General features: G+C 42.3%; 1 protein-coding gene across 3 annotated transcripts; it reads left to right on the top strand.

The window, feature by feature from the left end:
* Nucleotides 1–208: 208 nt before the first annotated feature.
* On the top strand, nt 209–14,513 carry ALKAL2 (ALK and LTK ligand 2). Of its 3 annotated transcripts, none has more exons than XM_062626277.1 (7): nt 209–744; nt 1,277–1,345; nt 2,240–2,571; nt 5,018–5,071; nt 5,183–5,263; nt 7,583–7,649; nt 13,844–14,513. In XM_062626277.1, the coding sequence occupies exons 1-6, from the start codon at nt 584–586 to the stop codon at nt 7,645–7,647; spliced, it is 762 nt and encodes a 253-aa protein (XP_062482261.1). In that variant the 5' UTR covers nt 209–583; the 3' UTR covers nt 7,648–7,649; nt 13,844–14,513. The 3 variants fall into 3 exon arrangements, with proteins under 3 accessions (XP_062482261.1, XP_062482263.1, XP_062482262.1); XM_062626279.1 differs by having other exon boundaries at nt 687–744; nt 1,277–1,467; XM_062626278.1 differs by lacking the exon at nt 209–744 and having other exon boundaries at nt 1,053–1,467.
* The last annotated feature ends 14 nt before the right edge of the window (nt 14,514–14,527 follow it).

The following is a 14,527-nucleotide window of genomic DNA, read 5'->3' as shown; positions in this document are numbered from 1 at the left end:
GGACCCTCGTGGGGGCCGCGCCCCTCAGCGCCGCCCGGCGGCAGCGCCTTGCAGAGGCTGGGCACCGGCCGCTGGGGGCCGCTGTTGCCTCTGCCTGAGTAGGTGCCGGCGGCGCGCGCTACCTGTGCGCGGTGCCCAGCAGAGCTGCGGTCCCACCGCCGCGGCCTTCTCAGGGGGCGGGCTCGGGGCACCGCCCGCTCGCAGCCCGCCAGCTTGCGGGACTTGGGAAGCGCGCCCGCGGCGCGGTCCAACTCCGTGTTTGCCCGTTTCGGCTGCCAAGGGAGAGGTTTATCCACACAGTCAAAGTAAACAGGAAAGTTCAGGCGGATCGTGTTTCAGCCCCTCCACTCCGAGGGGCTCCGCGGGGAGGGCGGCAGGGGGTCGGGTTGCTGGTGTTCGCTGGGGGAGCTCTAGCTCTCACAGGGAACCGCTACGTTCCCGGGGTGCCCCCACCCACCACGGCCACCACCTCCCCTTCCCTTGGGCTGTCACCGCTTCCGAGGGAGCCGGCGGCAGAGGGGCCGGCGGGGCTCTCCTGCCGGTGGCGCTGCCTTCTCCCTCTTCCCCACAGCACCCGGCCCCGATGGGAGCTCTTCCAGGCAGCGCCGCGCCACAAGCCCAGGAAGCCGCTTGGCCCCCCGGGACCGCCCGTGCCAAGAATCGGCGAGGAGGGCGACGCGCCCGCTTCTCCCTCCCGCCCGCCCAGACCCCGCTCCAGCCACCTCTCCGCGTGCTTCCCGGCCGGTGGGAGCAGAAAATAGCCTTCCTCTTCCCCGGCAGCGCGCCCGCGCCCCAACACCTCCCCTTCCCCGCCGCGGCCAGGCGCGGAGTTCCCGGTAAACAGGCGTCTTCCCCGCCAGCCCCCACCATCGGTCCCACGCGGGAGAACGGCAGGAGCGGCGCTGGGGACCCGCCGGACGGGGAGCCGCGCCAGGCACATCAATATTTCAGCGGCTCCTCAACACGGTTCTAATTAAAGGCTCGGGCGAGGCGGACCCCCCCCCCCCCCCATCTTCCCGCGGCCGCCCCCTCCCACTCCACACACACACGCTTGGGACCGTCTCTTTACGTCGGAGAGAGGCGAAGGAGTGACTGAGCCCTACCGGGAGAGCCGAGCGAGGGGGAGGGACGGGGGGACCGGGGAGGGAGGGAAGGGAGGGCGGGAAGGGGGGGGCTTGTGCAAGCAGCGACGCTCCCGGGGTTGCCAAGTGGACTTTTATTGTTTTCCACCCACTTCCAAGTCGATACTATCTGCCGTCTTATGTCCATCCTATAGCCTATATAAGCAGCTGCGCCGGGGCTGCCGGCGATGGAGTAGTTTGTGGATACGACAGAGCGCAGGGACGTGAGAGGGGCGGGCGGGCCAGCCGCAGAAAACTTGGGACTCCGCGCAGCTCGCGAGCTGTTGCCGTCCGGGGAGCGGCTCCCCGGGGAACAACGCCTTGGCTCCGGGGAACCGAGAGACAGGTAACGCAGCCGGGAAGGGCCAGCAGCCCTTCTTCCTCCCCTCCTCTGTGTTCACCCCTCCCGTCCTGCAGGGCCAGCGGCCCGGCGGGGCAGTGCCGGTGACAGCCCGCGGGCTGGACGCCCGCGGGAGTTAGTGGCGACCCGCCGCACGGAGCGCGGGGCAGCCGGTGCATGGGGCTGGCGAGGGGACAGCTGTTCGTCCGAAGGCGAACGGCCCCCGGGACGAGTTACCTCCGCTGCGGCTGGCTGCCGTTCCCTGTGGAGGTGGCCGGGACCGTCCGCGCCCCTTAAGAAAGGACGGGCGAAGGGAAGGCCGGCATTACCGCTCCCTGCCCCCGGACGTCTGTCCGCCAGCCGTGCACCGCCCGTCCCGGCTCTCCTGCCCGCAGCCCCATCGCGGCGCGTCGCAGGGCGGGGGACTCTCTGGGTGCACGGCTGCCGCCGCTCTTCAGCAAGAAACTTCGTGGAAAGTTGTCGCCCCTCGCCCCGCTCCTCAACTCCACTCCGAGGTGGGGCGGGACGCACCGCTAGCCGCCGCAACCGGGGAGTTGCTCCGGCAGCTCGCCGAACAAGGGGCTCCCGCCGAGGCTGCCCGCTCTGCGGCCCTCTGCTCAGCTGCGCAGCCCGCCCTCCCGTGAGCCTGCTGCTCTGCCCGCTGCTCTCCCCGCTTCGTAAGCTGCGAAGCGGCCTCCCCGCTTTCCTCCTGTAACATTTCCGATTTCACCGCCATGAGTCTCTCCACCCCCGACCCACCCCCGTTTTTCTCTTCCAGTGAAAGAGGCGGCCTCCCGCGGCAGCGGATCCTTCCTTCTCGTCTGCTCCTGAACCCTTCGGGTCAGACCGCAATGAGTGGACTGAGGTCTCCTGGGCTGCTGGGGCTGGTGCTCTTAATGCTCTCAGCAGGGTACTGCAAAGAGAAAACTGACTCCTCAGATTTGAAGGACAGACAGAGTCTCCTAAATCTGATCATGGAGATCATTCAGGAACTGAAAAGGTACCACCTGGAGAAGGACAGTGGGATGCAGTACTTCTCCAAGCACGACTATAACTTAGATAGAAGGGAAGTGGCCGACTACGGAGGATATCAGGACGAGCAGAGAGTTGGTAAGTCACAGTCTATGACTTGGGAGATCTTTTTCCCTGGGATGCCTTGGTGAATGAGACGTCACACCAGGTTACTAATTTTATATAAAGAATTCACTGCTCAAAATACCTGCAGATTCCCTTTGGTACTAGAAAGAGACACAGATGGCAATTTGGGATAGAAAAGCTCCATTCACATCTCAAGAGTCTCTTAGTCTCTAGATAATGTGCTGAACTGAAAGTCCAACTTCCTGTGTGCTGGCTTCGAATAAAACCTATTAATAAGGGAAAAAAAATCTAAATGGTCTGAGATCAAAGAAGTAAGGGATGAAACCACTCCTGAAAGTTTACCACTTTTTAAAATGTGATTTGTTTAAGTGTTTCTTGGAAACAACCCTAGTGAGAATTTCCCCTCCAGGACTATAGTATGTCCTCGTAGATCTCACAGCTAGAAGTCTTTCCTGCAGCTCAGCTTCATTAAAACTTTTTGCCCTGCTTATGAGTCCTTTTTGTACTACAGAGATAGCACCTTTGAAATACTAGGAAGGGAAACAGAATACTCCTCTGTCACAGTGCAAGCTATGACCACTTTGGGACCCTCCTCAGTCATCTTCCTACTCGTTGGAATGGCTCTTCTGTAACCTTCAGTGGAAGCCCCAGTTGGTTTGTAAGACCTTGTTCACAGTTGTACAGATAAGTCCAGAAACAGTCATACTAAGCCACACAGTGATGGATCGTTACCACTCAGTTTTGTGATGTGCTTCTGTGCATCTAGCTGAAAGTTGATGTGGCTTCTCTTACTGCCACCTCTAACATACCATTTGCTGTCACTCTCAAACCCCTACAGCATTACTGCTGCTCATCTTACCCCTCCTACTGAACGGAGTAGTTGCTACTAGTTAGGAATATTTGTTAGCAGCTGCCTACTCACCTTTTCCCAAACTGGCTTTCATTTATTAGTGTGCTGTTTATTTTGCCTTTATTGGTCTCAGGAAGCTTCATTGTACCTCTTCTTCATTCTCATTCATATTCAAATATCCTCATGACTTGCATTTGTTGGTGGTTGTCATGAAAATGTTACTTCTCCATCAGGTTGATTAATGAATATACAAAAGAAGACAATTTTGTTCCACTTAAGATCAGCAGAGTGAGAACATTTTGTTTTATAAATGCTGAAAAGCAGGCCCAACTAAGCAGGGAACCCTGATCTGCAGGACTCTCAATCTCAACCTGGAACATGGGCATAGTTTTTGGTCACTCTGCATCAGCATATTGGTGTGAAACATCTGGTTTGTGCTAAGTTATCTATGTAAATAATGAACCTATGTAAATCTACTTGAGAGTAGATTATTTAGTAGTGGTGTTACTGACTCCTAAGCAGTATTTTCCATTCTGTTATTATAATGGAGTTATTCCCAGCAACTCTGAAAAGGAACTACTGCTTGGAGTCTTTCATTTCAGTTTTGGCATCACTTTCCCAGTAAGCCTGTCCCATGGGAAATTTCTGAGTAAAGCATGTGTGTTTTTAATGCTCTTCACAACATAATTAGGTCAAATATGATATGGTCAATTTTACTTACACTGACTAAAGTCAGAAGTAAATGAAGAATGACTTTCGAGAAGTGTCTAACCTCACAAGTGATTCAGATCTCGATGGAAATGCTCTCTCCCTTATATCTGACAAGAGGTGCCAGGGGAATGAAAAAGGCTGCTCAGGCATTTTTGGTCAAATAAATAAAGTACCGTGTAGTGTATCATACACAATCAGCACTATGCTATCAGCATACACTTGGTAATGGAAAGCAGTCAAAATAGCTGTAAATCAGGAGGACACAAGCAAGGGTTAGAGCTAAAATGCATTTCAGTAAACCAGTTTCATTTTGCTATCTGCCGAACGCAAAATGCATGGCGGTAAACCACAAACGTAGGGAGCCAGAAGAGAGCAATTTGCTTGGGATCATTTCCTGTGAATTTTATTTACTGCTAAAGGAGGCAGGGGGAGATTCCTGTAAGTAGATCAGTCCAGCTTCATGACTGCAGCAGGACAGCGCTTGTACAAACGTACCTGTGACAAAAGAGTGGATATATTTGAATACACCTTTGAGTCTTCATTACTAGCAGTATATACAACCATGAACTAAAATTTGTGGAAGAATTTAAATCTAGGTAGTCTTGATAATCTGACTCTTACTTGTTGTCATCATTAATGAGTGCACACCTAACAGACATAACTTCTTTCATCATCACAGTGTATTTCACATTGCATTTTACTGTGGCTTCTTATGTAAAACAAATGTTTGCAATCTGGCCTACTGTATGCAAAGGACTTTTGACCTCTGTGTGTCTGTCAAGATGGAGTGGTGATGTTTGCTGGACAGTTTATTCCCTGTCCTCATCCTGTGCTTGGCAAGCACATTTCCAGTGCAGCAGAATGACTGTTCTATTTTTTTCTTTTTTGTCTTGACAGAAATAGTTCCCAGAGATCTGAGGATGAAAGACAAGTTCTTAAAGCATTTAACAGGTATGTTTTAATTTTGCATTTGTAACCATCATTTCATGTACATACCATAAGCTGTACTACTCTTCCTGTGAGTTCTGCTGATTCATAACGTATTTTTAATTTCTATTTCAGGTCCACTCTACTTTAGCCCAAAATGTAGTAAACACTTTCATCGGCTTTACCACAATACAAGGGATTGCACCATCCCAGCATGTAAGTCCCAAAGCCAGAGGCCTTCATAAAAAACCTAGAACCTAAAACTTAATAGCTCTATAAGGTACCAGCAGTGATACAATGTTACATTACATTCTGTGCAATGAAGAATTTGGAGTGCTGTAAAATGTACCGGGTATGCTTTACAGTGTTGCTAAAACAGCATCAACATTACAGTGAGGAAAATGGAAACACAGCTTTTTCACTGCAGATATACGGCTCAGAATGGCTGTAAACACAGGACTGATGTACATGATTCTGGTTCAAAAGGCATTTGCTTTTTGTAGGAACACATAACTCCTCTCACAAGCCTCTCTCACAAACCTTTAATTTCTAGTGCTGCAAGTTCAAGGTAGGATAAGAAATCCAAGTGGGGCTATTTCCTTTTCAGTGATCATTTAAGTTGAATATGTTTTATAGACAGTTTATTCTTTGGTCAGCTACAAATCTTCCAGTGATGTTGCCAGTGAATCTTTGCAATCCTTAGGGCATTCGAAAAGTGTCACTTCCTAAGGCTTAGCTGATGGACACAGATAGTCAAATTCAACTTACAAGATCTCATCAGTGCTGACAGAGAGAATTTAAAAAAAAAATAAAAATCAAACATTGACATTTATCAGTCAGTAGATGTGACTCCAGACTCATACTGAGGTGGACCTGTTGTGTAAGCAGATGCTATTTTAGTACAGCCTTTTCAGAATGGAAGCACACTTTATTTTACTTGTCTGAGGTCAACCAGTTGGGTCAGTAGCAGAGCTGGGAATAGAAACAAGCGTTAGAGATTCCAAGTTTTAAGTATTAATAAATATTTCAGCCCAATATATTTTAAAGGCATATTTGGTAAGAACTGCAGACTTTTTCCCTATTTGTAAGGCTTCACATGAGGAGTACCTGGGAAAGATAAGGATTTACACATAATGGCTGACCAGATCACATTCCGTTTACATGGATGGAGACGGAAGTTGTTCATAACTAGTCTGCTTTGAACCATCAAATGGTCACATTACCTGTTTCTTAAGGACCACAACACAAACATCATTTGACTCAATACTAATGAGTACTCAAAGCTAAAATCTAGTTGCTCTTACAGTCTGAATTTGCCTTTTCCTCCTGACAGGTGACATACCCAGTATCACGTCTGGATAATAGAGAATAATTTATATGAATGGCAATTATACAATATTATAATATTGTTAACACTGCATCTCTAGGAAACATTAGATGTAGATACTCATTAATGAAATAATGCCTAATGAAAATCAACATTAGTCACCAGACTGTATGACTAGCACCTTTCTAGTAACTTTCTAACCAGTAACTTTCTTCTAGGAAAATGAGGTAAACAACCTGCTTGAATTCTGCATTCATACTGCATCATACACAGTATGATGTTACTTTATGAAAATATTCTGATTTCAGGTAATTCTGTTCATTCTGTGTAGAAATGCAAAGGCCAAAGAAATTAAAAGTGTCTATGGTACTGCAACATGGTGGTAGCCAGTACAGAAGCATACCTTCTAAGACTTTGTACAGCATAGCAGCATTGGCACCTAAAAAGTAATATACTCTGCTATCTGTCCATAACTAAATTTCACAATATTTGCTTTCAGTTTTCCATGTTGAAAAAAAAAAAAACAACCCCCTCTTAATTTTTCAGTTTTACATTGTTTCTGCCCCTTATTATGATGCATCAAAAAGCAGAAGGTACCCAAAATAAGGACTACTAACAATAGGAAAAAAATAATTTTATTAGTTTTAAGATGAAGCTCCATACAGTTATGAATTAATTTGTATGATGTGGTCACTACTCAGGCTGGAATTAACATTCCTGTAACTAGGAGATGTTATTTGTCTAATTTAACAGTTTTTCCATTAAGAAAATTTATTGGGGTTGCATTACTTAAGTTGATAGACTTGCTCCCTGAGGGCTAGATTTTAAAGATGGATGTGTACTACTTATTCTTCCTCTAGCATGGAAATACTGCAGTGACATGTTTACATCCCACATTTAAACACAGACAAGGATATACACATTTTCGTAGGTACATACATTTGGAGATCCTCCAAGCACATTCATGCTATTTGTTTATACAGTACATGTGCAGAAGTCAGTTGCATATGTGCCACTGGACATGGCTTTCAGTAATGCAATTTTTACACACTATTTCTAAGTCTAAAAATCTGATTTCTATACTGATTTCTATACACCAAACTAAGGTGTTCATTCACAACAACAATAATTTGAACAGTTACAAATTTTTATTTTTAGAGGCAAAATTGGTTACTTTAGTAATTTTATTTATGCTCTTTTCATGACAGACTATAAAAGATGTGCCAGGCTTCTTACTCGGTTGGCAGTAAGCCCAATGTGCATGGAAGGATAAAGGTAAGCTTTCTCATAGCAGTAATGACACTCAACTGCATAGCAAAGCACTGAAAATTTATACATGAAAATTTATGGGCATGTAATAACACTTGTCCTTTGGCTAAGGTATCCCCTTTCAGAGTACTTTAAGTAACTGTCTCAATCTGGCAAATACTGGCAATAAGTAAAGGGTACCCCCTACTGGAAGTCTTTATAGAGAAGTCCATGTGCCTCAGCTGGGAATTACTCATAGCAGTATAGTTATCAGAGTGAATGTGTTGTTACAGAACAAAACACAACAGCTGTAGCTTATTTTTCAAAAGTTGACTCAGTACACAATTGCAGCAGCCCTTTTATGTGTGCAGCTGTAGATCTATGGTGTGCATTTTAGGATGAGTTAATATATACATAGATATACACATGAAATGCAGATAGGTTGCAGGTGCTTTCAAGCAGTTCCATTAAAATGTGTTATTAGTAGCATTGATAAACCAACTTTAAGGTACTCAGACTTTTTGGCATTTTCATTGTGTTCACCTCTCATATCTATGGGTTTATGTATTCCATTTTTGCCTAGATGTACCTCTATCTCCTACAAATACTTGGGGAATTTCACCATGCACCAAAACAAAACCAAAAGCCAACCAACAAAAAAAAAAAACAAAACAATAAAAACCCCACCAAATAAAAAAAAAAAACACAAAAAAAACCTTTCAAACTATCTGTATTTATAGAAAACCAACACATAAGAATAAAGAAGGACTAATTTACATTCTGTCCTCAACCTTTACCTGAGACAAAAATGTGAGCTCTGACAAAGGGATAAATAATAACCCCTGTGGATCTGTCAGTAACAAATGCTATCAAACCAAGATACTTTGTCACAAATTACACATCTTGTAGGGAGTCTGTGAGAAAAAGCAGTAAATTAAGCATCTTAGTTTATTTTTTTTAAAGCACTGACACTGTTCATACTGAAGAGTCTGAAACAGGATAAAATTTAAAGAGCAGAATTATGAAGTCATGCAGGAGTAATCAACTGCAGAAATACATGGGATGTTGTGAATAGGCAGACACAGTTCTGTAGAAAATGCAGAGGTTGTAGTAAATCACATACCAAGTGTGACAACCATTTCACATTTGGAAAAAGACAACATACTAGAATTCATGAATAGAATCATTGTTTATAAACCACCTGAAATAATCAGTGTTGCTGCAGTACTACATTTCAGGACACCACACCTGAAGACCTATGGGTGCTTCCTGTGAGGATCTAAAGAAGTGCAACATAGATGACCAAAGACCTAGAAAACTCAATTTACAAGAACAGCTAAAAGGATTTGGGATTATTTAATCTAAAACCAAGATGATTGCAGGAAAACATGATGGAGCTATTGAGTTTAATAAAAAGTAGCTACAAGCCATTCTTTTTATCCAGTGTTGATAAAAAACCATACTTTTTTTAAAATTTTGCAACAAGAGAGGATTCCAGCTAGATATAAGACTTTTCTAGTGGCAAGGGCAGAGGCAATACATTAGATGTAATTCAGCATCCTGAATTTACACTAAACTCCTCAACATTTCCTTAAGTGTTTTCTCCCTGACTTCCTAAAATAAACCTGAACTAGCCCAGCTTCAATGTGCAATGTTTCTAACATTCAGTAACTTTTACACTACTTGTCTTAATTTGAAGCCTGCAGTCATGGAGAGGAATCTTACTCACAGAATCACAAAATGGTTTGTGTTGGAAGGGACCTTTCAAGATCATACAGCTCAACCCCCCCCCCCCCCCCCCCCCCCCCCGCCATGGGCAGGGGCACCTCCCACTCACTCAGGTTTCTCAAGCTCTATCTAGCCTGGCCTTGAACACTTCTTAGGGATGTGAATACATCATACATCATATGTTCAGGAATGGAATTTTGGAAACAACTGCATACAGTATTTGGATAAATAAAAGTTAGCAATAGGTAACTCCTTTTATCTAACTGAAGAAAGGCTAGTGATTCAACCTTTCAATTGTGAAATCCAGAAAGCAAGGAACAAATAAGCCATTATATACTCACCTGTGAAAGATAAGTGACTAATGTTATTGCCAATGCTAATAAGCAGATACATCAGACTAGGGAATTCTTTTCTCCCTTTTCTTAGAAAGTTTTATATGTACCTTTACATCTTGTCATGTAAACATAAACTCAGAATACAAAGGAATAGTAACTGAAGTAGTTCACAGCTCAAGCTGGGAGTCTATTTTAAAAAAAATCCACATCATTTTGCCAAACAGTGCCCTGGCTCAACTAGCAGGCATGTTTCAGCAAGAATAGCAAGCCTCACTTCTGTTATTCTCCACACAGGCACAAATCATTAATACTATCAGCACTCGTAAGTAACCTCCATTGGTAAAGAGGAAGGCTATTATCTACCACACATGCCTTGATAACTACAGGTGTCCTCATAAAATTAAGCACCATCCCTCCTCACAGCTTCTCCACTGCATCAGTTCAATTTATGTGCGTAAGACATCTCCTCTCACGCAGAAGTATAATGCAGGCCTTATTTGTTTTTGTCATGTCATAGACTGAATTGTAGAAAAATGGGTTCTTTTGCATTTTTCCATTTACCTTTCTCACCGTGAAGCATGTAGTTATCATTAGTCCAAAATATTTTCAAGAAGTTGCAAAGTTTTGAACATGGTACCACTTGTATGTAGCAAGAAGAGATTTCAAAGCCATTTCATACTTAAGATGGCTTTCTGGTATATGAAATTTATTTGTAGTAAGGCAATAGGTAAACACTTCTGGTTTCTGCTATAAGGCTACTACTTAGTATCAGTTCTAAAGCTCAGACTAGTGCTTGAATATTAGTTAACAAAAATTTCTTATATGATACTGCTCCACAAAGGTCTAAATTAGATTTCCTGTTTTGCTTAGTATGTGATTTTCACTTCATTGGATGCTTACGCGTGGGCTGGGCTACAGATTAATTATTGCTCTCTGATACTTAGGCAAACTAAGATGACACATTTTTCAGATACACAGATATCTGTCCATTGGTTTGGGGGGAAGAAAAGTTAAAAAAAAGGATTTGATTTTTATTTGTACTTTAAATGTATTTTGGACTATCATAGCTTTAAAGCACTCAAGACATTGAAAACTAACTGTTAAGATCAAACAGGAAGAAGTGAAAACAGGAATTGGGCATCTGTTACTGTCACAGTACATACCTAAAGGTATGTGTGATACAATGTGCATTACAGAGCCTTCACTTTTCCTCATTTATCCTACACATATGTAACTGGGCTCCCTCTTCTCTTTAAGAGTACATGTTCACATTTTGCCTGTCCCACAGCTGTAAGCAATGCAGGGACTCAGAAACAGCAAAAACACTCTGATAACTGAAATTGTCTTTGGAACTCAATCTTTGTAAACCCCTCAGGATATATTGACCATACTAGTAATGTATGTTAAAAAAGCTGAAAATACAAGATAAACTTAGAAACTTTAAATGCCTACAGGTAAAACTGAAATTACCACAATAAATATCCAATTCCTGTACACCATTTAATATAGCCATTAATTCAAACTATTCTTAAACCAAAATAATATTTCAGCTCTTACGTTTTGCTTCAGGTGTTTTGTAACAATGGAACCAACAGCCCTTAATTGCTTTCTCTCTTACACAGCTTCTAATTCAAACTAGTATCAAGTGCCCTCAGGAAATGTCAGATGCTTTCATTTCACAAAAGAAGTGAAGGTAGAATTAAGATGTGGGGTTTGCATACTATTCAGTGAAGGCAGACCCTTTTCTAGATTTATCACATATTACTTCCCATGACATGTTCTATCACTTCTGCTTGGTGACAGGAAGCAGTGCCTACAGTAACAAGTTTAAGACTTTTATGAGAACTACTGCTTTGAACTAGAGAGGCAGACAGTGTAAATGGTTACTAGTGTGGTAGAGTACAATTTTTAATTTAAGTAGCAATTCTGCATTTTCCTTACTATGGGGTCTCTTTGTGGCTAGCACCAGATGTAAAATTATGAGCTTTATCAGCTTCAATGCACAGATCACTGCGATCTGTTGACATTAGAGGAGACTTCCACCTGGATATTCACCCAGGGAAGGAACTTCTTTTATAGCACGTGGAAGCTGAGCTACAAAATCCTGCTGGCACAGTATTTTAAAGCTTATATTAATATTTAAACCACTAAATTCTTCTCTACTATAGATCAGCTTTATCTTAGAGAGTTTAATTCTATCATCATGAGCTGATGATAGAGGTTCCCAACAGAGACTTTAATCAGATAGCGCTCAGGATCTTCACTAAGACTACCTGCCATTCTTCAGCTAAATTCCAGTCTAATTTTCCTAGACTGACGTATATAACATAACTACATGAAAAAAGTACAACAGATTGATTGATGCTAACAAATCTGGGGCCTTTTCAAGGGTTTCTGAAAATGCCAGGGATTTAGAAAACTGCAATTCAGCTGAGAATCTATAACCCACAACTTTTGATCCAAAGGCAGGTATGGATGAGATGACAAATGAGCATCCTACCTACTTCCAGTTTTTCACCCTCAGTGAGCTGCACGTTCCCATTAGTATTAGTAATGAAAAAAAAACTATTAAATTCTCAGTGTTTAACTTGTCAGTTGTACCACACACTAATCAAAAGCATGTTTAAACATCACTTTTAAGCATCACACCTTAAACAGGGTACAGCAGAAGCACACATACGGAAAATAAGCTAGATGAAAATGCAAGACAAGGAAAATTTACGTCATTTTCCCCTCTACGGAAGGATATTTAAAAGAAGTATGTGTCCTATCTGCAAAGCCAGAAAAAAAACCTAAACTACATTAAGCTTTTCAGTAACATTATTACATTTCTTAATAGCTTTTAAAAATTGCAAAACTAAATATGTTTAAATACTATTAAAAAGTATTTCTGCATGCAACAATGGCTTGATTTCCAATGGATTATGTCAAGTCCAACTGACTCTGCATTCAAATGATTTTGTTACAAATTATACTTCAGCAGTAGAAAATGCAGAGAAACCCAAATCAGAGAATTGCCACTGATCCTGGGAGAGATGGTTACCTATAGTCAGATAGACAATATGAAAGCTTTTTCTGTGAAAAGTGACATCAGCAGAACTCTAGTATCAGAGAACACCTCTGTTTTATCTCCTACATGGACTTTTGGGGTCCATGAAACACAAGCTTCAGCTGAAATCTCTTGGCATGCAAAAGTATGGAACCCATGCAGGTCCTGTTGACCAGTAAGACATAGTGCATTTTTTACTTTGAAATAATGGCATTAACAGGTTGTCTTAAAACCACAGGAAACTGAGGAGACTTGCTGCAAGTCTCGAAGATGTGGTTGCTGAAAACAAACTCAGAAGTTACTAGAGGGAGGATGGATTACTAGATAGGTATAAGCCGAGACAGTTACGCTACATTTTCTCAAAAGGCTTAAAGATGTGGGAGAAAAGGGTTGAAGCCTGTAATTTTCTGTCAGTGATTTTGGTATCACTGTCATAAAAATGGTTTTGATTTCATTCCAAGAAACTGTTCTGGGAAGAGTTAACGGGCAGCAAATCCTGGAACTCCTACTCAGTTGGTGCTGCCTTGGTGTTTGCACATCCCAAGGGCTGCATTTATATGATCAAACTGTAGAAAGTTCTGTTTGTTTCTTGTCTGCATGAGTCCAGATTTCTTCACTAATGGGCCCAATTAAACATGAAATCGCTCCTAGGTCCTTCCAGCCCTACCTTGACAAATTTGTATTACTGGGCATCGTACCATCAGCTTCAAGACACCAAGACATTAAGATAGAAATCTGCAATCTGTTAATACTATCATTGAGGCTTTTTGACTTCGCAGCTGCACTTTAAGAAAAGGCTAAACATAACCATAGCACGTTTTCAATAGGTAGAACTGTATTTTCCAAATCTATTTACCTAAAATGAACCAGTGCAAAAAGGGACCCTTTCCAAAATTTCAGCCTTGATTAATAAACAAAACAGTAATTTAGCAGTCAGGCTGCCATGAACTAAACTAAGCTAAATCAGAACTGCACTACTGGATCTTTCCAAAGTTACTACTGAATTCTCCAGTTCTACTGACTCAATATGATGAATACATTCTTAAAACACATGCATACAAGTATAAAAATGATGAAAGGCAATTTTCTTCTTTCTTTTAATCCACCAGATGTTATTACCATGAAAAGAAATACCAAGAACCAAGAGAAGTGCCTTGGAAACCAACAGGGAAATAGAATTTACTACCTTTATAACATATTCCATTGTGAACAAGAGATTTATTTTTGCAGATTGACAGACTACTTCCCATAATTCTTTTAACATGTGTTTTGTATGTCATCAACAGTTTGCAGTGACATTCTTTCCAGTAGCGTAACTGCCAGTAGTACTTAATGCTCCATTCTTTACACTTTACAACTGATGTGTAATGCTACCAAAAATTATGTAAACACAAATATTTCACCAAGAAAATTGATGTTCTGTTGCTTAATTCTACAGTTTCAAGGAATGTTTGTTTGTATATCTAGAACTACTAAAGATCTGCTCCACAGTAGTTGTGGTCACTTGATATCCTTCATGCTTATGCAATTTTTTAAAAGTTTGGTTAAAACAGACTTGCATTGGGGTCACATTGTACCCTAGGAGTACAAATTGCATGACAAGCAGGAATGTGATTCCAAGCAGACATATTTTTTGGGACAATGGAGCATGGATTTTGTACACAAACACAAGCTGCCATTAATTTACTTTATATAATAAATGTATAAAACATTCCAGCAAACGTGCAATATGTAAATACTGTAAATAATAAGCGTAAGTAATAAAGTGTTTGGTATTAAGTTGTTCTCATTTT

The sequence above is a fragment of the Pezoporus occidentalis genome, unplaced genomic scaffold (genome assembly GCF_034315485.1).
Source record: "Pezoporus occidentalis ecotype Australia unplaced genomic scaffold, CSIRO_AGI_Poc_V1 ctg29, whole genome shotgun sequence".
In the NCBI taxonomy this organism is placed as follows: Eukaryota; Metazoa; Chordata; class Aves; order Psittaciformes; family Psittacidae; genus Pezoporus; species Pezoporus occidentalis.
Note: the sequence above shows the minus strand (reverse complement) of the source record. Positions and strands in the feature narration are given on the sequence as shown.

Excerpts from the sequence above, each read along its gene's own strand:
- ALKAL2 (XM_062626277.1), top strand. The coding sequence starts at position 584 with ATGGGAGCTCTTCCAGGCAGCGCCGCGCCACAAGCCCAGGAAGCCGCT. Across the intron at positions 2,572-5,017 it reads TCAGGACGAGCAGAGAGTTG|AAATAGTTCCCAGAGATCTG; the intron begins GTAAGTCACAGT and ends TTGTCTTGACAG. Across the intron at positions 5,264-7,582 it reads GGATTGCACCATCCCAGCAT|ACTATAAAAGATGTGCCAGG; the intron begins GTAAGTCCCAAA and ends TTTTCATGACAG.